The sequence below is a fragment of the Schistocerca americana genome, chromosome 4, assembly GCF_021461395.2.
Source record: "Schistocerca americana isolate TAMUIC-IGC-003095 chromosome 4, iqSchAmer2.1, whole genome shotgun sequence".
Classification (NCBI taxonomy): Eukaryota; Metazoa; Arthropoda; class Insecta; order Orthoptera; family Acrididae; genus Schistocerca; species Schistocerca americana.
Window position 1 is genome coordinate 225566500 of NC_060122.1, and position 25706 is coordinate 225592205.

Genomic DNA, 25706 nt, shown 5'->3' on the forward strand with positions numbered 1-25706 from the left:
TAGCTCTTTGAACTATTAGTTCTTTCCTTGGAGAGGAGCAAGGTATAGGTTGGGGAAGATTAAACTGGAAGGGCATGTACTAAGTCCCCAGAATGTGAGTGATCCACTTATTGTATGGACAAAAAGAAACTAAAAATTATGTGGGGTCTAGTGTTTCAAACATTTTCTGCAGTCAAGTCGTATGGATGGAATGGGGTCTTTAGGAGCAATTTTGTATGTCCAGGAGGCCAAGAACTGACAATACCCAACTGTCACAAACACCACACAGTCAAATACAACAGTAGTGGAACCTTCACCTGGAGGGAGGATGATGATAGGGTGTTTCGCCTTCTATTCAAGGTTAGCTTGGAACTCAACAAGGGTAAAATTTGGGATTTTGGTGATATTTTTGAGAAAGGATTGAAAAGCTATGCTGGAAGTGAAGAGTTTCCAGAATGCTTGGAGAGGTTGGATCTGAGGAAGAGAAGGGGGAAGAGGATCTCTTTGGGATATTGGTTGGAACTGTTCTAGGTAGACTTCGATGTTCACTCTGTTGGTTGTAGACTGGTTGAATGTGACATTTCTAGTTGAATGAGAGTACATGTCCAAATGGGACTGAAAATGCAGTTAAGGAGATCCAAGAAAACTGTACTGCAGTGCTAAACGCAATGTCAAAAAAGGATTACAATGACTGTTTCAAAAGACTCTTACAATGATTTCAGCTTTGTACTGATTCAGGAAGGAACTATTTCGGATAAATTCAACAATTTTGTGAATGTAATCAATGAGTTTTATTTTTCATAGCCACAGTCCTATGGGAACTGGGACACACTGTGTAACCAGTAGCCAATGGGCAATGCCGAGCGTTGTTGTACAGAAACCAAAATAGCCCACTAAACATCTGCAGAAATTTCAAAGTAATGGTTAAACTTCAATCTATTAGTGACTCATAACCTATTCTCAAGCCAATACAACTGATTTAAAAATTAGCTGGTGGTGTGTACTTTGCCAAACTGAATCTTGAAGTAGCACACTTGCAAATACATCTGAACAAAGACATATGGACATTTATGGTGATAAATACTACATTTTGTCTCTACTACAAAAGTTACCCTTTGGAACAGCCAGGGCACCAAGTGTATTCTAACTGTATTTAGAACAATTAATTTAGAGAGCTCCGAACACCTTGAAGTACCTAGATGACATGATTGTCTCAGGCACAAATCCAGAGGAATTCTTACAGAATCTGGAATTTGTTTTCAAAATTCTAAAGCCGCAAATCTGATATGCTACAAAGACATGCACATCTTCTTTCAACGTGAAGTGCACTACTTGGGACACATACTGTCTGCACACGGCATTAAACCAGTGCCACTGCCGTAAAATACTGACACCATTAACAACCTTCTGGCTCTCAATGACGTCAAAGCAATTACATGCTATATTAGGACAAATAAATAATTATGGAAAGGTTTATCCTCATGCAGTTTCCATCAGCGAACCACTGCACAACTTGTTACATAAAGGCATCAAATGGAACTGGAACAGTGAATGCCAACATGCATTTAACAAATTAAAACCATGTTTGTTTGATGCAAAATGTCTTACAACATATCATTTGAACAATAGGCTTGCTGAAAATGCTACAGACTACAATATAGGTGCTGTTCTTTCACATCACCATCATGGTTTTGACCAAACAATTGTTTTCGTTCTAAAGACTCTGACAGTGGCACGAAGAAATTACAGTCAGATTGAGAAGGATGCTTTCACGATTACATTTGCAGTCAAGGACTATATTTATGGATGTCAATTTATCCTCCTCACAGACCACAAACCTTTAAGGCTATTTTTGGATCGAACAATACTGTTTCTACAAGGGAAACAAAACATTTGAAGCATTGGGTGCTATCTCGGTCGAATTGCGACTACGAAATTACGTTAAGGTCTACAGCACAACATACAAACCCAAATCTGCTTTCACGTCTGCCAACAGGGCAAGCTAACAAGTTCAACTAACCAGGTGACATCTGTTTTTCAACACATATTTAACTGCCAAACATTTACCTAAAGATCCTGTTTTGTCTAAGATAAGTATACTCAAATAGAGTCATCTAGTAATAAGAAGTTTCTTAATGAGCTAGAGATTAAATCTTCCTGGAATATAAGGCATGCACTTATAGTTACAAAGGTGTCATCCTGGTACATTCGGAATCATGTACAGTATGAGGGGCTATTCCACACCACTTAAATCTAAGGTGTTACACACGCTAGATCCTTGCCATTGGGACATAGTTTCAATTTCAATTTATTGCTCGTAACATGTAATTTTACATACATGTGCATTTTCAACTAAGTATAAAGTTTTTACAATTACAATTTTTTTTAGCTTACATTATTTCTTATTACATTATAATTCATGATAAATTCAAGTTATAATGGCATTTTTGGACAAGCCACTGCTTGATTTGCTTTTTAAAAGTATCCCCTGTCAATATCTTAAATTCATTTGGTAACAAGTTATTAAAAACAGCCCCTTTCACATAGCGACTTTTCCCTGTTAAAATTAATCTTCTGTTAACCGTATGAAAGTCTTTTCTATGTCTTGTTTCAGAGTTGTGAATATCCATGTTTCTTTTTGTGATCTTCAAGTCTTCTTTCAATAGCATTATAGTTTCTAGTATATACGTGGCATAAATATTGTAGGAGTTTGCAAGAAGTTCCTGGTTTTACTTTTGCTATTATGATCCTCAAGGCTCGCTTCTGTAGTATGAAGACTCTTTTCATATTAGTTAGGCATGTCCCACCCCACAGTACTATTCCATAAGACAAGAAAGGGTATACTAATCTGTAATATACAGTCCTTAGAGTTTCAGAACTAAGATATGGCAATAATCTTCTTAATAGATACAGACTGGGTGTTATTTTTTTTTACAGACATAATCAGCTTGCTGCTTCCACGAAAGTCAATCATATATGCATAAACCAAAGAATTTACAATCTGTACAGGTTTTTGGAAGCTCTGTACACATTTTTGGTAGAATTTCATCAATCACAGTATTTTGTCTGTTTGTGCCATTTGATTTAAGATGAACAATATTAGTTTTTTCTATGTTTACTTTTAGGTTGTCTCTTTCAAAGTGAATTCTTGCCTTTTCAACAAAGTTATGTATCTCTTCAACTAGACTGGGCTCACTGTCTGCATACATAGTGATCAATTGCTTATTGTCAAGAGAACTTGGGAAATCACATTTGAATAGGACTGGGCCAAAAATAGAGCCCTGAGGAACACCAAAATGTATATTTCTTCTATTTGACCTTCTCCTCTCCAGTATTTCTCCATTAGTGTATGTAATATCCGTGCCCTGCTATCTACTCTTCAAATACGTTTCTAGCAATTGCATGAGTTTTCCAGAGACACCACTCTTTGCAACTTTTGATAAGAGCACGCCACAATGCACTCTATCAAAAGCCCTTCAGAGGTCCAGGAATACTCCTGCTGTTTGGGATTTTTCATTTATTTTTTCAAATACACGATGGACAAATTGTATTGCTGCTAACATGGTACTTCAACCTCTTCTGAAACCATGCTGGAAATCACTTAATATGTCAGCATTATTGTAATGTTCTTCGATTTATATATATAATTTTCTCTATCAGTTTGGTGAAAGCTGACACCAGGGCAATGGGTCTGTAGTTCTGTATGTGCTTTGTTTTCCCCATTTTGTGTATTGGTTTAGCTACAGGCAGTTTCAACTTGTCAGGGAATGTGTCTTTGAGAACACAGTTTATTAGATGAACTAGTAGTGTCATTAGTTCATGTTTCGATTTCTTCAATAGATACAGAGAAATTACACCTAATCCCACTATTTTTTGTTTCTGAGCTACAATAAATTGCAGAATGTCATTTGTGCTCACTGCGGGTAGTGTGCTGCAGTTTTCTTTGTTACTGGACTCAAATGTGTGCTGTTTATTCTGTTTCATTTAGACATCATTTTCGACAGTACCTACGAAGTAACCATTAAAAATGTTGGTGATTAGTTCATACCAAACACATTACTAGAGAGCATTGCTACTGGAAAAATGTTGACAAAGACACTGAAAAGATGCTGGCTTGCCACTTGTGTCAAAAACAGCATTCAGCTCTGCCTCAACAATATTTTTCATGGCCACATGCGTCAGAACACAGGCCATTTAAGAATACTTACTTGTCTGGATTTTCAAGTCACACATGATGAAGCACGTTCAACAGACAATAAAGAGAGTGCTTTATTGATCTTCCTCTCTCAGCACCGGGCCACTACAAATTATGCACATCTCCAGCACAGAAACTACATTGCAGACTGCACTGTACATTAAAGCCCATTTTTAAGCCATTCATGCATCAACAAGCTGAACTTTAGCAACAGTCACAACCCAAATTTTTTAAACTGAATGATCAAGTACTCATTTCAATGTATAAGTATAGGGAAAAAAAACATTGGTACCAGGTATTGCCACAGAGAAGCTCAGCAACGTAATGTTCAAAGTTAAACGCTCAAATGGAGTTGCAACCATAAAAATAATTAATGAGTCTTGTAAGAGGTGTTCAAAAAGAAATGAGCAGAAGGCATAATTACAGAAACCAGTAAATGCATTTTAGAAGTATTGATCCTGGATGTTGAGACACTTGTCCCACTGTGACACAAGGCAGTGAATGGCGATCTCATAAAATTCCCAGGGCTGCGATGTTAACCAGTTCTGCACGTACAGCTGGACATCGTTGTCCAAGTTGAATCGTTTGCCCCTCAAAGCCTTTTTAAGTGGACCAAAAATGGCATAATCACAGGGAGAGAGGTCCGGACTGTATGGAAGGTGACCGAGAATCTCCCATTTGAATTTCTGCAGGAGTGTCGTGACTATATTGGCTGTATGAGGCTTTACATTATCGTGGAGCCGAATGACCCCATGGGTAAGACTGCCTGGTCGTTTTGACTTGATCGCTTGGCGAAGGGTGGTTGAGGCTTGCGAGTAATGCTGGGCACTCACTGTTGTCCCGTGCTGCAGGAAGTAAATCAGAAGGAATGAATTTTTGGTCCCCTTGAAAAGGCTCTGAGGGGCAAACGATTCAACTCGGACGACGACGTCTAGCTGTACGTGTAGAACTGGTTAACATTGCAGCCCTGGGAATTTTATGAGACAGCCATTCACTGCCTTGTGTCACAGTGGGACAAGTGTCTCAACAGACAGGGTCAATATTTCTAACATACAGGTACTGGTTTCTGTAATTATGCCTCTGGCTCATTTCTTTTTGAATGCCCCTTATACCATACAGAAGAGACATTGAGTAGACTGCTATGCATTTGAGTTTTCAGGGAAAAAGGCCTTCTTCCAAATTAGAAAACGCACACACATTAACCCAAGCACAATTCACAAACACATGAGCCGCTGTCTCCAGCCACAGAGGCCAAACTGTATACAGCGGCTGCAAGAGACGCCATCTGTGGTTGGTGGGGGTAAGGCAAGAGGCTGGGGTGGGGAGAGGGAGGGATATCAGGGTAGGAGTTGGGGAAGGCATAGTGCTGCTTGTGGAAGCAGGTAGGGATGTGATGGGGACAGATGGGGGCTGTTAATCAGGAGTTTGAGGGGCAGAGGTGGGAGTGGAAAAGGAGAGAAGCAGAGGAGGGGAAAAACACTAGTGGGTGCATTGATAGCTTGAACATGAACAGGAAAGGGGACAGGCAAGTGAAGACCATGGGGGTTACAGGAATGGTTATCGAAATGGAAGCTGACCTTTTTTCCCAATTTTCGTGGTCTAAAAATGTACCTGCAGCTCACATTCAGAAGACAAATCCGAAGGAAGTTCTGAAAAATGACGCTAGAAGCTAATGTAAGTAATTATTTTAACATAGAAGCCATTGTGTTAGTGTTTTAAGTACTAATTGTTAATTATTTTTTATCATACAGGAAATTCAAATTTAATACTGCTCATCTTTGAATTTAGCAGATTTCATATATTCATAGCAATAAAAATAAATCTCTTTACATATACACCATCAAAACGGACGTTTTTAAGAAACTTGTGGGAGTTGGAAAGCAAGGTAAGTACAGTTTTACATTTCAACAGGTCCAGCTCCCTTCCGAAGCTGTCAGCACATGTCAATGTGCATCGAGGCATTTCTCAATGCTGGCAATATTCATGATGTAACAATAAAAAGTGATTCATTGCCTTAATTTAACTACATATTCATGAGTACAAATGAGTTGCATATTTGAACAGGAGCATCCTAATAAACGAGCTTTTATGAAACCTTGTTACTTCCGTGAGATGTTCCTACCATAGCAGATGATCAATACGAATCATATGTTATCCGCAATGCAAACAATCGGTGAAACTTTCCCACTGCACCAACCCCTCTACTCTAACTTCAGTTTCTTCCACTGATCCCTTGGCCAGTGAGAGCAGTGCTTGCTACAACACTTGCAGGTGGTACAATTGGGTTTCATCCTTTGTTTCAATCTACAGTAGTATTTTTTCAAAGTGCCATGTTTTAGTCTACCATGTGTTCACTATACTACAAAGCTGAAAAGACAAGTGATGTCTCTCACTCACAAAACACCCAATTGTGCTGCAGGTCAGCAACACAGAATTGGCGAGTGTAACATGAGAGGGTGGAAACAGGAAAAGGAACAACTTTGTTTTTTCCAGCAAAAGAAAGACATTTTACGGGCCAAATCATGGCCACTGTCATACATTAGAAGTTGTGCTGGAAGCACATAATGTCGCTTGACATCAAAAAATCAAAAATTTCAAAGGTAGTCGCAATTGGGATTTCCGTTTCATGAAACACTCGGGATTTTCTATTTGTTGGCGCACTTCAATTGCACAGGAGGTGTCAGAATGCTACATGGAAAAACTCATTGAATTTCAATGTTTCATATTCAGACAGCACACTGAAAATAATTATTATCTTCTTGGTAAGACAGGTAGTGCAGATCAAACTCCAGCATCTTTTGACAGGCCAACAAATTACATAGTAGAAGCAAAACGGAACAAAGATGTCAATGTACTGTCCTTAGGAGGCGAAAAGTTGCACTTGTCTGTCATGCTTGCTTGCACAGCTAATGGCCGTAAACTGCAACCATTCATCGTTTTTAAATGCAAAACATTACCAAAATCTGAAGTACTTCCAAAAAGCATTATTGTACATGCTAACGTAAGTGGCTAGCACACTGAGGACTGTTATTAGAGTGGCTTAAACTTGTAGGGCAATGTCGTCCTAGTGTCTAGCTCAGTTTGACAAACATGCACGAACTAGGTCTTTACAGTAAGTATCAATCAATCTTTTCCTATGCTAGTGTACTAGATTTGTATGCAGAACCTACTACATCAGCTGCAAAGAGTAATTTAGTTGAAGCTAAGACGGAGAAGGAGGAGGAGTTTAGTGTTTAACGTCCCGTCGACAATGAGGTCTTAAGAGATGGAGCAGAAGCTCGGATACAGGAAGGACAGAGAAGGAAAGCACCTGCCTGTGCCTCTTAAATGAACTACCTGACATTTGCCTTAAGTGTTTTAGGCACAACACGGAAAATCTAAATCAGGACGGCCAGACACAGTTTTGAACCCTCATCCTCCCACATGCGAGTCCAGTGAGGTAACCATTGTGCTACCCGTGTGGGAGGGTAGAATGGACTTGACTATAATTTCAAGAAGGATGATGTCAATGCTACAGCCATTAGGTGTTTTTTTAACAAACCATTGAAGAGCAAACTTAAAATATGTATACACAATAGCTAACGAAAAAAGAAGACGGATAAGTAATGCCTACAGGACGTGTTAAGTATGCAAGGTTGTCTAAAGTGTGTGAGAGGGTTGACCAATCTTGGAAAAGTATCCCAAACAAAACAGTCCAGCCTTGGATAGTTCTGGCCAACACCAAGCCACTGCAGGACTATAAGAACACAGGAAGTAACATATCCTGCCAAGGATTCTCCTGCATCTGGAACTATTTTCTACTATGATGGCATTCCAAACTCTGAATCTACTGCCAGCCAGCCAGGTCACTCTCTCAACTTCCACCTCTATGTGAGCCAATTTTGGCATTGTTACCTGTATGTACCTTCCTTTGAAAGGGCAGGGAAGAGTGGGGTGGAGGAGTGTTGGATGTGTGTGGGATACTGCAACATGGTATGATTCCAAAAATGAAACTGTCAATCTGTCGGAGGTCGTAAGTTTCTGACAACCAAAACAGTACCGGCAACAGCACAATCAGAGCACACCACAAAGTTATAAATCTAAATTGCACAAAAATTTGAATGAAATGATATTTAAAGGTGTGGAACAGTCAACATAAAATTGGCACAGAAAATGTTAATCAATCTGACTTGTAAAGGCAATACACTTATATGAGTGCACGAAAGCAGATTGTCCAAGATTATACGAGGTTTTATACAAAATAATCCATCTTTTTTCCTTTTCATCAGTTAATACACAGCAAATTAATTAGTCATCAAGTTTCAGATCCTGCAGCTCTAGACTAGTAAAATTAAATCAACTGTCAATTGTTTGTTACTTAGTTGTGTTCCATTCTGCAGGGCGCGCTGGTTGAGAAAATTAAATGTTTTTTGTTACTACACTATAAAAAGTATATAGTGCACCATATCCTTCATTTTCTTATGCACTTGAAGGACTGAAAAACTTTCTACATAAATCTTCACAACTTGTGCTGCACTCCTTAATTAAAAATTAAGCTAACTGTTTTCTTCTAAAATACTGTTAAACACATTAGCAAAATAAGCAAAAAATGCAATCATAAAATGAGATTTAGGTACCCCTTCATCAACTGTGATGCCTTGAAATACGCTGCCATAGCCTGATCATGTTCATTCTCAGTAGCAAAAGAATGACCATACGCCAGCCATGCTGGACCAAAAAGTTTGTCAAGTGTAGTAGCTTTTGCCAAGTACCTTCGAGCTGGATCACTCTTTCCTGTTGAAAAAAAGGAGAACACATTCTAATATTCTATTTATCATTATGGAAGCTGTTGGTGAACAACACCACAGAGGTTTTTTTTTTTTCATTAATTAAAACACTTAGATATGAACAATGCTGTGCCTTAAGGATCTTATAGAAGAGAATTAAATAATGTTCAATGGTATTAAATAATACTGTGGGACGGGACTAAAAATGTTTTATAGTTTAGTTATTTGTATGTTCCAGAGGCATAATTGCAACATCTGGTTATGAAGCCAGTTTTACAATTATAACTTGTTTTTCCTCCTCAAGTTAAAGGAGAAAATGTTGAGGCATTGAAATGGGTTAAGCTTCACTGACGCAAAATTATCACGTCTTATTTCATTTTACAACATACTAGGAAAGTAAGGACTGTGAATGTGTTCACTGATGACACACCTTTTGTTGCTCGTGCACTGACAAAGTTTTTGAAATAAAACAAATATTCAAAACCATTGAAAACATGGATGGCACTATCTTACGTAACCCACTTTGAGTAACATATTAAACTGGCTAGTATGCTATTGGTCACTGCTTGCTGCACCCACATATGCTGAAGTATATTTTCAAACTGAGCCCTTTTTTTGTATGTAGTGTCTACATAATTTTGTTCCTTGTATTTAAATATTAGTTTGACAGGTGCTTAATTCAGCAAGTTTTTTACATTAGAGTAATACTTTATAAATTTTCAAACAATGTAAAATCCAGGATGGAATGTAACAATCTTATGAAAAGGGAAGTTGCTACTCACCATACAGCAGAGATGCTGAGTTGCAGATAGGAACAACAAAAGGACTCTTACAATAAAATCTTTCAGCTGTTAAGGCCTTCATCTCACACACACACACACACACACACAACTGCAGTCTCAGGCAACTGAAACCACACTGCAAGCATCAGCACCAGTGTGTGATGGGAGTGACGACTGGGTGGAGTAAGGAGGAGGCTGGGGTGGGGAGGGAGAGGGATAGTATGGTGGGGGTGGCAGACAGTGAAGTGCTGCAGGTTAGACGGATGGCAGGGGAGAGGTGGGGAGGGGGGGGGGGGGGGAGTAGCAGAAAAGGAGAAAAATAAAAAGACTGGGTGTGGTGGTGGAATGATGGCTGTGTAGTGCTGGAATGGGAACAGGGAAGAGGCTAGATGTGTGAGGCCAGTGACTATTGAAGGTTGAGGCCAGGAGGGTTACATAGGATGTATTGCAGGGAAAGTTCCCAGCCGTGCAATTCAGGAAAGTTGGTATTGGAAGGAAGGAGTCATATGGCACAAAACTTTATAAATTTTGATTGTATTAAATGTGAAATAATAACAAGTATGTAAGCTTGTTCACTTTTAATGTTTGAGTATGTCTCCAACTTCATGGAGTATGATTTGCATGGCTATGCTAGCTTAGTGACAAGTAATTTATGTCAGCTTATCGTAGGTTGTGTGTAAACCACAGATGTGCAGCTACGGAGTCACCAAGCTTCACATCACAAATTTGAAGAGGGTGCATAATATTTATATGACAAAATGATAACAAATGTTCTTTGAACATAGTATTGTATTACTGTAGACTATAATACGATGAATGGCAGACTATTTTATCCACTGCCACAGAAGTATAAATATGTGAAAGAAGAGTGACAGTGAAGTGAAGCGCGTGTATTTCACGGCAATTTTGCGAAGACTGCTACTGAAAAGGCAGGCTGAGCAAAGTTAATTTTTATATCTGATGCAAACTGTGACTATAGTAACTTTAGCAATACTTTTAAGAATGGGCAAGGTCAACATGTTGAAACCTTCCATGAATTCTTTTGCGTGGGAAGAACAGAACTTTAAAAATGCACTGTCAAAAATTTAGCTGCTAAGACACAGTGACGTATTTTTTTATTATTATTATTATTTTTTAATGGTTGAAAATTGCAAAATTCATTGCCTGCCAGATGGCTGAAGAAATGTGCACACTTAGTGGAGCCAGAACAGATTGTGCATGCACAACACATTTGGCACACAGCTTTGGCTGACAGTGCATCAGTTAACAGACAAGACGGTACAACCTGAATATGATTTCTAAAGCGAACTTTCTATTTGTAGTTACTGTGACAGAATTGTTGACAATTACAGTTCTCTCACAATGAAAACTCATTTAATATCCAGAAATAACCATGGTTACCAGTTTATTTTGTGTAATATGTGTTAACAGTGGAGGATAAAACTGAATTAATATTCACTGTTTTCTCTATATATACCTGCTAATAGAATCTCTTTGTACATGTCCCAAAATTTCATAGCAACGTTAAATCTAACTAATTTTCACAATCCTGCAAAGATGAAATGTAGGGAATGTGGTAGCAACTTATACCACCTAAGTATCTCAAAGATGTACGTATGTGATTCGCTGCTTAATACTTGGACAGTTACTCAAATTAGATTGACTTTCCAATGGAAACGATGGAAATATTAGAGGAAATAAAAAGTGACACTGAAAATTCAGGGGATTGTGGTTAGAGTGATAATAGTGATTCCAATTAACAATCCAGAACACCAATACCTTCTTAGTCGAAAAAAACCACATACTAGAATAGCTTTTTGTGGCAAGAAAGAGGCTGTGAATTTTAGGCTAAATGAACCAGAGGGAAATATATGTTTAAAGTGTTTAAAGTTATGCACTGTGCAAAGGTGGTTTCATATTGTAAAATCTGAACATTAATTGGACAAAGGGAACAAACAATTATAAGCAAATGAAATATTTGCCAAAATGGAACTTCGAAAAAAGTGAAAGAAAAACTATTCAGAACTGTATTTTACTGATGGAGATCTATGAGACTGGGTTATTTGAAACCCAAGTAAAGTGCACATGGTTGATTTCAAGGCTTCTTCGAGCTGGTTCAGCAAATTCAGTAAAATGTACAATATAGGTAGTTGTGAAAATACAAAGTTTACTTAACAGAAACACTTAAAGGAGATGCCATTAATCTGTAATATTATAGGGAAGTTTGTACCTGACTTGAAAATGCAGCGTGCTGTTACTTTTATACAAGTGCTGTGCATTGACACCAATTAGTTGGGTTCCATAAAAAAAAAAAGAAAATAAAAAAATAAAGATAGAAAAAGAAGAAATAAATAAATAAATAAATTTTGCAAACTGCAGTTTATTGTAATATAATGAATAAGAAAAGTTTTATAATTGATGAATGTTGCAGCACATTCATATACCACAATGCCAGTGACAAGTATGAGTGGATTAACTATTTCCACATTTTTATATCTGTCTTCAGGAACCTCAAAACATATTACGATCTACTACATTTCATTGAAAGTCTTCTTACCCACTGTAGTAAATAATTAATAACTTTTTTTGAACTCTTGTCCCAGGCATCATTTGTGACGATGACAAAACGACTGTTTGTATAATGTGGATTTCCGCCAGAAAATTGAAGAATCCTAAAGAGAGGCCACAGTTGGGAAGTCAGTGGGTGAAGGTTGTTGTCTATCACTATCACCGACGAAATTCAATTTGTATACTGAGAAAGCAGTAAAGGAAACCAAAGAGAAATTTGGAAAAGAAATTAAAAGTTCAGACAAAAAACATAAAACTTTGAGGTTTGCCAAAAACAATGTAATTCTGTCAGAGACAACAACAGAATTAGGACATCAGTTCAACAGAATGGATAGTACCTTAGAATGAGGTTTTAATATGAACATCAACAGAAGTAAAACATATGAAAGGTAGGTGAATTAAATCAGGTAACGTTGAGGGAATTAGATTTGGAAATAATACACTAAAAACAGTACATCCAAGAAAAGAGGTTCACAAATTGAGCATGTCAATATTACATTCATCTATCTCTAACCCTTATGCAAGTAGTTATTCACCTTGGCACTGATTGACACAGCTATTTGAGAACAAAAATTTGATAATGGTTGAAATAGAGAGGATATGAAATGCAGACTGGCAACAGCAAGAAATGCATTTCTGAAAAAGAGAAGGGCAATATCACCGAATATAAATTTAATTTTAGGAAGTCTCTACCGAAAGTATCTGTCTAGAGTGTACTTTCGTACAGGGGGGAGGGGGACCACGTGGATGATAAACAGTACAGACAAGACGGCGATAGAAACTTTTGAAATGTGGTGCTACTGAAGGATGAGGAAGATTTGAGTGGTACATCAGATAACTAATGAATACGTACAACTTCACTGAAAGAAGGGATTGGTTATAAGACATATGCTGAGACATCACGTATCTTTCTCGAGAACAAAGAGAAAAAATAAAATAAAAAATCACTAGTTTGCACAATACTCTTACAGGGATTAAAATGAGAACTACAAAAGTTGACATAAAGGTTTTCACTGCTGACAAACAAGGAGAACTACAAAAACACTGTACTTTGCAGGAAGTGAAGGTGCAAACCTTGTTTGATTTGCAAAACAGCAGGAAGGAGTTATCTGAATGGGACGGAGATCAGTAGATGTGATGTAAATGTACAGAAAAACAACTGACGACAGTTTCAGAAAAATTATATGGTTTATCCAAGAAAAGAGGTTCACAAATTGAGCATGTCAATATTACATTCATCTATCTCTAACCCTTATGCAAGTAGTTATTCACCTTGGCACTGATTGACACAGTTGTTGGATGTCCTCCTGAGGGGTGTCATGCAAAATTCTACACAATTGGTGGTACAAGTTGTAGTGATTCGAGGATTTCTATGTAAATTCTAGAACCACTCAGCCTTTTACCACCTTGAACACACAATATTCTGGATATGAGTGTGGGATGGTAGAATCCTACCTACTGCGTGTCACATGTTTGTGTGTACAGGTTTAAAAAAAGTCGCGGGAAGAAAATAGACGCAGCGGACAAACAGCGCCTGTCGGGCAATCCATAGATGTTTTATTGAGTGTGTAAGGAAGAACAATGGAGCTTATATGCAGCTCTGTGCTTACTGTGTCATTGACTATTGTTATTCAAACAAAGACAGTTGAAAAAGAACTCTTGGAAACTCTTGACGTAAGCTTCCTATAGGCAAGACTTATTTTCTGATTCGTTTTAAGAAAAGTTATAGTATCTAAGTCAACTTTCTTTCATCTGTAACTCAATTTGTTCTGACGTTCGGCTGTATGAGAGACTTACAGAAAGTTACATATTTATGCGGAAAGTGAGAATTTTATTGTGTATGGAGTGCAAATACATCGCTAAATGACAAAAAGTAAAGTTTGTATGTCTACTTATTTCATAAGTAGAAAGAGTCTAAAAATTCCTTTACCTAGAGTTATTCGACAGAGAAGAAGTAAAGAGGGTTTCCAGCAGCCAGCTAGCCAGTAAAGAAGAGTGGCTGCAAATTCCAAGTAAGTCACCTCATAAAGAAGTGGAAGGTGGTTTGGGGAAATAAACAAATGTAACTCAAACTCACACTCACACTTTATGTCGTTAGAACATGGCGACCTGTGTGAAAGGACCAGGAAAACAGGAATTTTAAGTCAAAAACGAGAGAAGAAGCTGTTACATGTTGCCATAGCAACTAAACATAATAAGACAAGGGAATTACTCCGAGAAATTAGAATATGTTCAAGTATCCAATGGAGAAAAATTTAAATGAAAAAACGGTGAAGAAATGAAAAATTCACAACAAAATCAGCAAAGAAGATTTCAACGTATTTGTCTCAGAAGAAATACGCATAGAACGCTACAACCAAGACGATCCAGTGCAGGGAGTATAAAGCTCTCCCACACATCACGGGGACGCAGATGCGGAAACCAACATACACCCGATGCCGCCAACACCAGCGGCTGTTCATTAGCGCTGACCTATCTGCACATCTGCTCACCTACGTAACACGAATTCTATGCCGGGTGAGCGTGAAGCAAAACTTGATTACTTTAGTACAAAAGTGGTTCATGATACTGTTGAGTGAACTTTTATTGTGTAATTATCATAATTAAAGTTAGTTTTAAATGCTTACAAGAGCTAAGGCATGTAAAAGTATGGAAAATATACAACAGGTTGGAGAAACTCAAGACCCAGCTATGGCCATGAAAATTAGCAAAGAAGTGCCTGACCGGGCTGAGTTGATAAATTTAATCAAAGTTCAGAGTCTTAAGTTAAACTCACTAAATTCTCAATTAAATGCTCAGAGTGCGGCTCTAAGTAAAGAACTAGACTTAGTAAATTCTCAATTAAATGCTCAGAGTGAAACTAAATATTCTAACATCCAATTTAGGTTTGTTAAACGGCAAACTCGACTCTCACAGCAAAGAATTTAGTAATCTATGCAAAGGCATAGGTGGTTTTGAAGACTGAGTTCAATGCTATTAAAGTAGAGAATTTAAAAGTAGATTTAAAGAACAAGTTGACAGATTCTTTGACCACTCATATAAATCATATGTTTACTGAACTTAGTCAGAAACATAAGGACATTTTTCAAGATTTATTGAAAAGTTTATAACTTAACATTGAGAACAAATGTAATAATGTAGAATACAAACTTATTGAAAAGTTTGGATCTTTTGACAACACGTACAATATTAAGTATAATGATGTAAGGCAGGGGTTCAATGCTTTGAAAGAGAATGTAGATATGCAGAATGAAGTAATGGCAGTCATTCAATCGCAAATTACAGGTGTCAATACACGGGTAGATAATGTAGAAAGAAATTTCAAAGAGAAAATGGCTGACTCTGATATTATAAATGTAATTAGTATGGAGGAACAATTTGGAGAAATTATAGATCAAAAGGTTACCGAGAGAATAATATCAGGAAACATATCGCCTATTCCTTCTTCCGAACTCAATGATACCAGGAAGGGTATGGACAACCTGTGGAGAGAAATTATCCTTATCCAAGATAAAGTAGAAAAAAGGGCAACTTCACCTAATGCTGTATTAACTAGTGAAGTGGTGACTGATTTGCAATGGGGAGCTAATTCAAGGTTATCTAGGCAATTCCCTAAATTTAAGCCGGACGGAGAGGTACATCTGACCCATTTCATAAAGAGATTTAACCAAGCTTTACCAAAAAATTGGGAAAATTCCAAGAAGAATGAATTTGCTGTGGGATACCTTCTAGAGGAAGCCTCAGAATGGGTAACAGTAAATACTGAGAATTTTTCCTCTTGGGGAGACATTCAAAAGAAATTTAAAGACAAGTACTGGTCTGCCAATTCTCAAGAAAAATTAATATCAGATCTATGGGACCCAAAATATTACAATAATACTTGGGGTACTATAGAGAAATATTTCGATTGGCATTTAATACAAGAAGGAAAAAAAGGGGGGTGGAGGGAATACAATGTAAGGGATGTAAAATTGTATATCCCCCAGGGACGTTAACATTCTGAGTTAACGGGCGGAGTAATGACCGTCGGATCCAGAGTTGTTTACAGTGTTTTTCCAAAATAGTTTTCCTGCACCAAATTCCTTTAAAATCTAGAACTATTCTGTAATCTTATTGCTTATAAAACCGGATATGACTGTAAAATAGAGGACAACTTAAGAGAATCACAGAAAAAGTGATATCTAGACGAAATAAACTGAACAGAGTATTATATTTGTGGAAAATATAATATGATGTGATTAGCTGAACAACTGTTATACCATAGTGTACAGATTTTCTATTTTGTATAGAGTATTTAATACCTTTTATGAGATGTGATATAGATGGAAGAGTTTGTATAAGTCTTGAGAGGGGTGGGTATTGTAGCTAAAAGCATGATTCACCAGAACAGATAAATCATGACTAACACTAAACACACATCACACCTTTCAAACAACTCTCGCAAACAAGTGTGCCTGATTTTTCATCATTTGCCATTTCCATAAGGTTGCTAGGATTTCCTTCGGAGTACTCAAAGGGTGAAAGTGGGACAAGTCCGTTTTGTAGGGGCTGATTTAACACCAGACCTCCTCTGGTGTCTCACTTAAGTACCTGAGGGGTAGGGATCCTGGGAATGGGCCGTTGGAAGGGTTTCCTGTCTTTGGGGCTATCTTCTTTTTCTTCTTCGATCCTAGCATCCACTTTATTTTTCCTTTTCTTTCTTCTCATTTGAGGACTTGTCTATTTTTTCCCTCTTTTCATATTCACAAACTTCTATTGCTGAAGTCCTTCCTTATTTCCATGTTTTCTAGAAACCAAAATCTTATCTTTAAATAACAAGGCAAAGAAATCAGACTACACGAACACTCATCCACTTATACACAATTATACACTTCTACAGAAACATTAAATTACATAAGACAAAGCCTGTCACGATGTGAGAACTGCCAAATGTTGTAGGGAAAAATGTGTGTGCATATGGAGATATGCACCTATTTATAGGAAGCTATGACGGTTCTACATCGAATGAACATACAAAGAGGTGCACATAAACAAAGAACAGTGGCAGTTCTAAATAGAGATTAGAATAGGCACAATGAACTGATGCGCAAAGAGAGACACAAACATATTAGTTTATGGAACAAAAATGCTACATAATGAACAACTATAAAGTAGTAATGAGTAATGGACAAATAAGAAAGAGGCATGAGCAAAGAAAGAAAACGGAAGTAAGAAAGAAATTAGTCATGTTGATCATCAAGAAACGTCAGTGTAATAAATAATCTGATGAATTGAAGGATAGTAGGACATAAATAGCAAATGTAGACATAGTATGTATTGAAAATATAGAAGTTGATAAGTTGAGGAAGACTCTAGGAAGTAAATGATATATTACAGAATGAATGCAAAGTTTAAAATAGATTTATATCTTTACCAGAAGATACTTAATTATGGTATACATATAAATGTATACTAGGGTAATGAACCGTGAGGCCTACTCGGAAAGGATAAGCTGGGCGTACCCGGCATTCACTAAGTATATAGGGCAAGCATACCTACGTGGAGATAGAACGATCTGTGGCCTAAAAAATAGGGATGTTTTGTAACGGGCGTACCTACCAGATTGGAAAAAGGAAGTGCTCTCATAAGGTCAACCCACAAGCAAGGAATAGGTGCTGATCCTATGAGAAGGTGACAGTATCGTGACAAAAGTCACGAATTTTATAGGGATTATTCTGGGAAGTGGGAATTCTATGAATGTCTAGCATTATTATGTTTCGTGGAAACATATGAGTGTCAAAAGAACACTTTCATTTCGTCCAGAGTTCTTCCAAGCAACAAATAAGGAAAATAGTACATACTAGGAAGAAAGTAGTACAACAGGTAGGAATAGAAAATATATTACTCATGTGTCATAAACACCTGAAGTTTACAACTGGGGGGGGGGGGGGGGATAAAGAAAAGAAAGAGTCGTCACAATTATTAAAGCTGGCTAAAACCATGAGTAAATGCTTATGTCTTAGTAACAAAGTAAAATAAGAAAGGAGTAGAGAAACAATAAGCGAAAGATTGTTCAAGAGACGACAGAGAATAGTTATTGAAAGGAAAGATATGTACATAAACATATGTAAGAAATGTATACTGTTAATATATGAAATGTTATTTTGAGTGATATTATTTGCATAATGATTATGTATAAAATATTGCGTGTTCGATCTGAGGGGGGGGGGGGAGATATGTAGTGATTCGAGAATTTCTGTGTAAATTCTAGAACCACTCAGCCTTTTACCGCCTGGAACACACAATATTCTGGATACAAGTGTGGGATGGTAGAATCCTACCTACTGCGCGTCACATGTTTGTGTGTGCAGGTTTAAAATCAGAAAAAAAAAAGAAAGTAGACGCAGTGAACGAACAGCACCGACAAGTACCTGTCGGGCAATCCATAGATGTTTTAGTGAGGGTATAAGGAAGAACCATGGAGCTTATATGCAGCTCTGTGCTTATTGTGTCATTGACTATTGTTATTAAAACAAAGAAAGTTGAAAAAGAACTCTTGGAAACTCTTGACGTAAGCTTGCTATGGGCAAGAATTATTTTCTGAATCATATTAAGAAAAGTTATGGTATCGAGGCCAACTTTCTTTTAACTGTAACTCAATTTGTTCCTGACATTCGGCTGTACAAGAGACTCACAGGAAGTTACATATTTATGTGGAAAGTGAGAGTTTTACTGTGTATGGAGGGCAAATACATCGTTAATTGACGAAAAGTAAAGTTTGTATGTCTACTTATTTCATAAGTAGAAAGAGTCTAAAAAATTCCTGTACCTAGTGTTATTCGACGAAGAGGAAGTCAAGAGGGTTTCCAGCAGCTGGCTAGCCAGTAAAGAGTGGCTGCAAATTCCAAGTAAGTCACCTCATAGAGAAGTGGAAGGTGGTTTGGGGAAATAAACCAATATAACCCAAACTCACACTCACACTTTAAGTCATTAGGATGTTGGAAAGTATGAAACACACATTTTTTGTAAAAAAGTTAAATTCAGAGGAATGATAAATAGTGCTTTATTCTCAGCATGCTCTATCGTTTGTAATACGTTTTTCCTATCTTAAGGGCAATTAGTGAATACCAAGTAAGTAAAAATTATCATAAAAATTATCCTCTTTTGCCATGAACCATTCATAGAGCCATTTTTTCACATCTTCATACGAACCAAAGCGCTGTGCTTGACCCCTCTATGCAAATGAGTGGTAATCGGAAGGAGCCAAGTCTGGTGAGTAAGCTGTATGGGGCAGAATTTCCCAGTAAAGTGCTTCCAACGTTTTGCGAACCAGTTTTGCCACATGTGAAGGAACGTTTTCACGAACAAACATGACTTTGTGTTGCCTCTTTCGGTATTGTGGCCTTTTTCCAAGCAGCGAATGGCTCAAATTGGTGAACTGTTGTTGGTAACATTTAGTATTAACTGTTTCTCCACATTTTAACAGCTCATAATAGACCATGGCCTTCTGGTCCCACCAAACACAGAGTATTATCTTTCTGCCAAAGCAATTTGGTACTGCAGTCAATGTGGATGGTGTGTTGGATCTACCCATGATTTTCTGTGCTTGGGACTGTCAAAATAAATCAACTTTTCATCATCTATAGTTATGTGATTCAAAAATCACCTTTTTTTTGTACTGAGCAAGCAAAATCTGATATGTTTTTGCACTTTTCCATTTGCCTGTTGTTCAATACATGTGGTACCCATTTACTGGTCTTCTGAATCTTTCCTGTCTCTCATAGCCGACTGGAAACAGCTTGTTGACTAACACCCAATTGCTCAGTAAGTTGTTTTTGTTTTCCCAAATCAGCTTCATTCAATAATGTTTCCAATATACATCTTCATATTTATTGCCGTTTTTCCATGTTCCTTGTTTGCAACATCAAAGTCACCATTTTTTAAATTCCAAAATCATCACTCACACATATCTTGTGATGGAGCTTGTTCATCATAAACTTCTTGAAGTGATTGGTATGATTCAGCAGCAGTATTCTTCAAATGAAAACATAAAATTAATGCTCTCCATAAATGCTCTTTGTTCGGTTTAATTTCAACATATTGAACACAACAATACAACACTTTGCACACATTTTTCCATTTTATCATTCATGTGCACCTGTCACTTGTTGAAGATACAACAATATGGCACAATGTCAAATCTTTATAGTACAAACTGCACTGGCACGATATCTGTTGCCTGAAATCTGCACTTCATACTTGTGCACCTGGTCGATCATCAAAGTGCTGAGCTGTTTGAACATTCTCAATTGGAAAGAGATTTGGCAATGTTGCTGACCAAGACAGGGTTTGACAAGCATGATGATAAGCAGTAGAGACACTCACCATGTACAGGTGAGCTTTATCTTGCTGGAAGGTAAGCCCAGGCTGACTTGGCATGAATGGCAACAAAACAGGGCATAAAATATATTTGACATAGCACTGTGCTGTAAAGGCTGCCACAGATGACAACCAAAGGGATCCTGCTATGAAAACAAATTGCACCCAAAACCTTTATTCCAGGTTGCCAGGCTGTATGGCGGGTGACAGTCGTGTTGGTATCCCAATGCTGTCTGGGGCATCTCCAAGCATGTCTTCGCTGGTCATCAGGGCTCAATTCAAAGTGGGATTCATCACTGAAAACAGTTCTGCTCCAGTCAATGAGATTCCAAACTGACTGTCACCTGCCATATGGGCTGACAAACAGGAAGAATGGTTTGGGGAGACCATTTCTTTTCACAGCAGAACCCCTTTGGCTGTCATCCACAGCATCCTTACAGCACAGCACACAATGTTCTATGCCTCCTCTTTGTTGCCCTTCATGGCAAGCCATCCTGGTCTTACATTTCAGGAATGTAATGCCTGCCGGGACACAGGTAGAGTTTCTACCGCTTGTCATCGCACTTGCTAGGCCCTACATGATGTCCCCTGAATTTCGTATGTTTTTGGGCAGGGCTCTCCAACGAGCTTGGGATTTTGATGATCTAACATGCCAGTTGGACAGAATTTGGAACAGTACCCGTCTGGAGGACATCCAACGAACTCTATCAATCAATATCAAGCTGAATAACCACGTGCATAAGGGCCAGAGGTGGATCATCACTTTATTGGCTTGCTCAATTTCTGAAGCTCTTTCTCTTAAATAAGTCATCAAATTTTTCCAAAACTGTAATAATCTGTTTGTCTGCATGTGAACATCACATCTATTGATTTCTGTCCCATTCAAATAATACAATTCCTTTGTGCCACCACCCCCCCCCCCCCCCCCCCCCCCCAACGCAAGCACGCGCGCGCACACACGCACACACGCACACACACACACACACACACACACACACACACACACAAACCCCCCACCCCCCCTCCCCTTACAGTGTATGTTCCTTGACTCATTGATATTCTCTTGGAATTTTAAGATTAATTCAAAATCTGACAACTGATACATTTCACATATTGTCTCCTTCTAAAGTATATTGACCATTATAATGCCCTTGCAGTGACTACTTGAACACACAATAAATTGTGCAATTCTTCTAGTGCATATTTCGATTACTAGGTGGCAGCAGATGGAATGCTCCACTGTTACATATGTCTATGATTATCACAGGGGTCAGCTCTTTTCCACAATCAATATATAATGTCACATGTCCAGATGCTTTCCCTATAAGGAATAACATGGTGATCTTAACTTTTCCTTAAGACAGATGAAGTTCTTCATGTTTCAGTTGACATGCAGTGTTCTCAATTTTATGACAATGTAGTCTGTGGAAGTATTGGTCACATTAGTGATTTCATGTAGTAGATGACATGGCTGCTGTAAGTTAGCCTCACTTGTTTTTACCCAACTCTTGGTCGTATCAAAAAATTAATAAATTAAATGTTAAACAATAAGAACAATTTAAAACTTTTACAGTTGCTCAGTATGTAGTGAAATCTCACAAAACAAAGATAAAATATAGTTACACATACCTATCAAGTAGTAATAGCACCCAACAGCAAACCATGATACAGCAGATTCTGGGTACAGGTCAACTAAGCGATGTGCCAAGTAAAACAACTCTGCAAGAGACAAGAAATAGCACAAAATTAAATAAATTATATTACCAAAACAAAAAAACTACAACATACATTTTGAATAAATTATAAACTTCTAATTACCAAAACAAAAAAAACAACAACTGGAGAAGACATTTCGGTTGTGCATTAACACAGCGAAATTCTAAAGTGCCACCTCACTGTAAATACAACAAATAGGTGGTGTTCATAACATGATTGCACTTGTAAACACATACAGAAATCTAGCCCATTTCTCGTATCTTCTTGTCACAGTCTCTATATTTCTCCAGCTGTTTTCCTGCACCTCTCTACAATCTATGTCCTTCATAACTTCTCCTAAAAGACTGGACTCCATGGAGAAATCTTCTTTGGACATATTTTCTACAAGTTGATTTCCTTGTAAGTAAACTGTACAGCACATTAAGCAAGCAGTAGCTGTTGCTTCATATTCATTCTTCTTTCTTATTTCCTCTTTTCTAATTCTCTGTAATAACCCAACTCCACCAATCTATCTTCAAAAATCTACTGTTACAACATTTGGCTTTTGCCAATATTGTACAAGTTTTTCTCAATATAGCTGATCAATGTGTACTTCGCACAATAATTTGATATGTCAGTTTGTGTATTTTATTTGCGTGAAAAATGGAATAAAGCTTGGAAACATATTGGTATAGTTGCTCTATTATAGCTGGAACTTATTCACTGCTAGTTATTTCGTTCTTGTAATACTAAGGCCTGCCTCTTTATATAAACTGTTGACATCTTGTGCTCAGTATCTTATGGTTTTCTGCACTCATAGTTGGTCAAAATAAAAAGTAATGTGTGCGAAAATCCCTTAATTACATTCAGTCCCATTCTGGAGCACATATTTTGTTAGTTTTCAAGCTTCTTCTTTATGTCCTTTATGTCTGTTTAAAGGTGTTGGTGATTATCACAAGCCTAGTTAAAGAGTTTTATTTAATTTTAACAATATTGGAGAGATCTGTACTACCTGTTTATTAAATGAGTGTCGAGCATTTTAATACAAAAAAGTGTGTTATTCATGGTCTTAAGCCCAGGGCTTCAACCCACAAATGACATAAGGAATGGGAGAAGTATGGACTTCAATTAAAAAGAGATATATTGCAGGCAATGCAACACCTGAGAGCAAAGGAGGTAGCAAGAGTAACCGAGTTAGCTAGAGGTTTATCAGTCCGACACCTCACTCGAAGGGTTATGTGAAGGGTAGGAACCAGCAGAGTGAAGGTAAGTGGACACAAACAGTGCTGCTGTACCACTTGTGGAAGCCTTCAATCGACAAACAAATAACAAACTGTTAATGACTCAGGTGTGCTTGATGGGTGTGTCTCAGTATTACAGAGCACATGCAGTGGTAAACAATGCTGGTAAGCAATGTGGGAGCTGCTGGTAATGTCCATCAGCAAAGACCAGAGGACACAGCTGGAAAGTATCCTCACACAAGGAGTTACTTTGTTCTAAGAAAGCTGCAATCGTCTCCAGAGTCACCACTACAGAGTGTTGGCTTAGGCATTGACTGCACAGGTGGTGGAAGATGGTGCGAGTGCACATATGAGGCCACAGCAGATCACCCATGCAGGTTCAGTTATCTGCAAAACAGGCAGACAGTAAACTCTGTGTCAGTCAAGCTTCAAACTGCAATTCAGAATTTCGTCTTGCTCTACCACCATACGAAACCTTGTGCATGTCCTCCAGCAGAAGTTTGTCTCTGCACTGAGTTAGTACTTGTTCCTTTGAACATTCACTCAAGTGAACATCGAAAGCAGTCAATTTTACATTGTTATTCATATTTCCTTATCAAACTAAGATCATTCACTGGACACAACAATAGATACATTTTATGGTGCCAGGAGTGGGGATGGCCGTAGATTACCTGGAGCAATTACTTTTGAAATATTGGGTCCACTCAGTCCGACATCCCGAAAAAAAAAAAAAAAAAAAAAAAAAATTGGAATGGTTTTGACAATGCTTTTCACTTGAACAATAACAGTGCACAAGCTAAACGCATGAGTAAAGTGAACACCAGAGAAAGGAGGATGTAAGAAAAAGGCAGAATGAACATTGCAGTTGGGTGCCTGGGGTCAAAGCAGTCAGACGGGAGCCAGAAATGCATGAGGATGCAGACGGTGCACAGCAGCAGATGGCGAATAGTGGCAATACTTCATTTGGTATGTGAATCAGCTTAGCAGTCATGTCACGTAATTGGGATGATAGTTTCTGTGACAACACTATTGAGCAAGTCACTCACCAAGCATTTGTTCATTTTTCTGAAGGACATTAGTTAATACTGCCATTATTTGATGGTAACAGAAATATTGTAAGTGAAAGTGTAAAATTGAAATTTGTGAAAACCACAACAGATGGTTCAGTAAGCAGCAAATTGTTAGTTAGAGAGATTTAAGTGCCACTTGACGAGATGCACATACCATTATTGTAGAGAATTACGCCAGTAAAAGAACATTAGACTATTATTCAAGCAAAATGTTCGCATGCTAGCAGGAGCATGTAGAAAGCATGACACAATAAGGCTCACAACTCAGGGCAATAAAACATTGCTTTCAGAAGCCATTCTAGGCACAATGAGAGAGAGAAAGTTGGCAGGTAGCCTTGCACTCATTCAGGAGCTATTTTTGTAGCCTTGCGCTCATTCAGGAGCTAAGTCAACATGTCGATTCAGGGGATTTCTGATGACTGAACCGAAACAATAGTGCACGTCACAGAAATAATTAACACTATTAGAAGCAAGAACTCATTTTGGCATAGGAAAGCATGATGGCCTCAGCAAGAGAGAAGGAAAGTATGAAAAGCAGTATTGCAGCACTGCCAAATGAAAAGCTAGGAATGAAGTGTTTCACGTGCAGTGGACCAAGACCATATTAGCACAAGATTTAGGATCGCATAACATAAGCCATTCTAGACGCAACGAGAGATTCAGAGTTGGCAGGCAGCCTTGTGCTCATTTGGAAGCTAAGAAGACGTGTTTATTCAAGAAATTTATGACAACTGAACCAAAAAAATAACTAACAGAAGCAACAGCTCACTTTGGCAGAGGAAAGTGTGACAGTATCAGCGAGGGAGAAGAAAAGTATGAAAAGTGGTAGTGCAGCACCACAAAATGAAAAGGAAGGAATGAAGTATTTCTTGTGCAGAGGGGCGGGCCGTAAGCACAAGACTGTCACCCCAATAAAAGAGGGAGGAAGGTAGAGTCAGATGTAGTGGGAAATAGAGGTGGTGATAAACGAATGTCCAAGAATGTCCGAGAGAACAGCCAATACTGATCCTACCATTTTTTGGGTTACTTTCAAGAAATGGATGGGTTGTAAG

At 38.0% G+C, this 25706-nt stretch overlaps 1 protein-coding gene across 2 annotated transcripts in view; it reads right to left on the bottom strand.

Moving 5' to 3' along the window:
• Positions 1-25706, bottom strand: part of LOC124612714 (cell division cycle protein 16 homolog) — a 207658-nt gene that overhangs the window by 45409 nt on the left and 136543 nt on the right. For both annotated transcript variants that reach the window (XM_047141067.1, XM_047141068.1), the window contains exons 7-8: positions 22278-22367; positions 8791-8947 (exon numbers count right to left, since the gene is read on the bottom strand). In XM_047141067.1, the coding sequence (XP_046997023.1) occupies positions 8791-8947; positions 22278-22367 (247 nt within the window). The remainder of the gene's footprint in view (positions 1-8790; positions 8948-22277; positions 22368-25706) is intronic.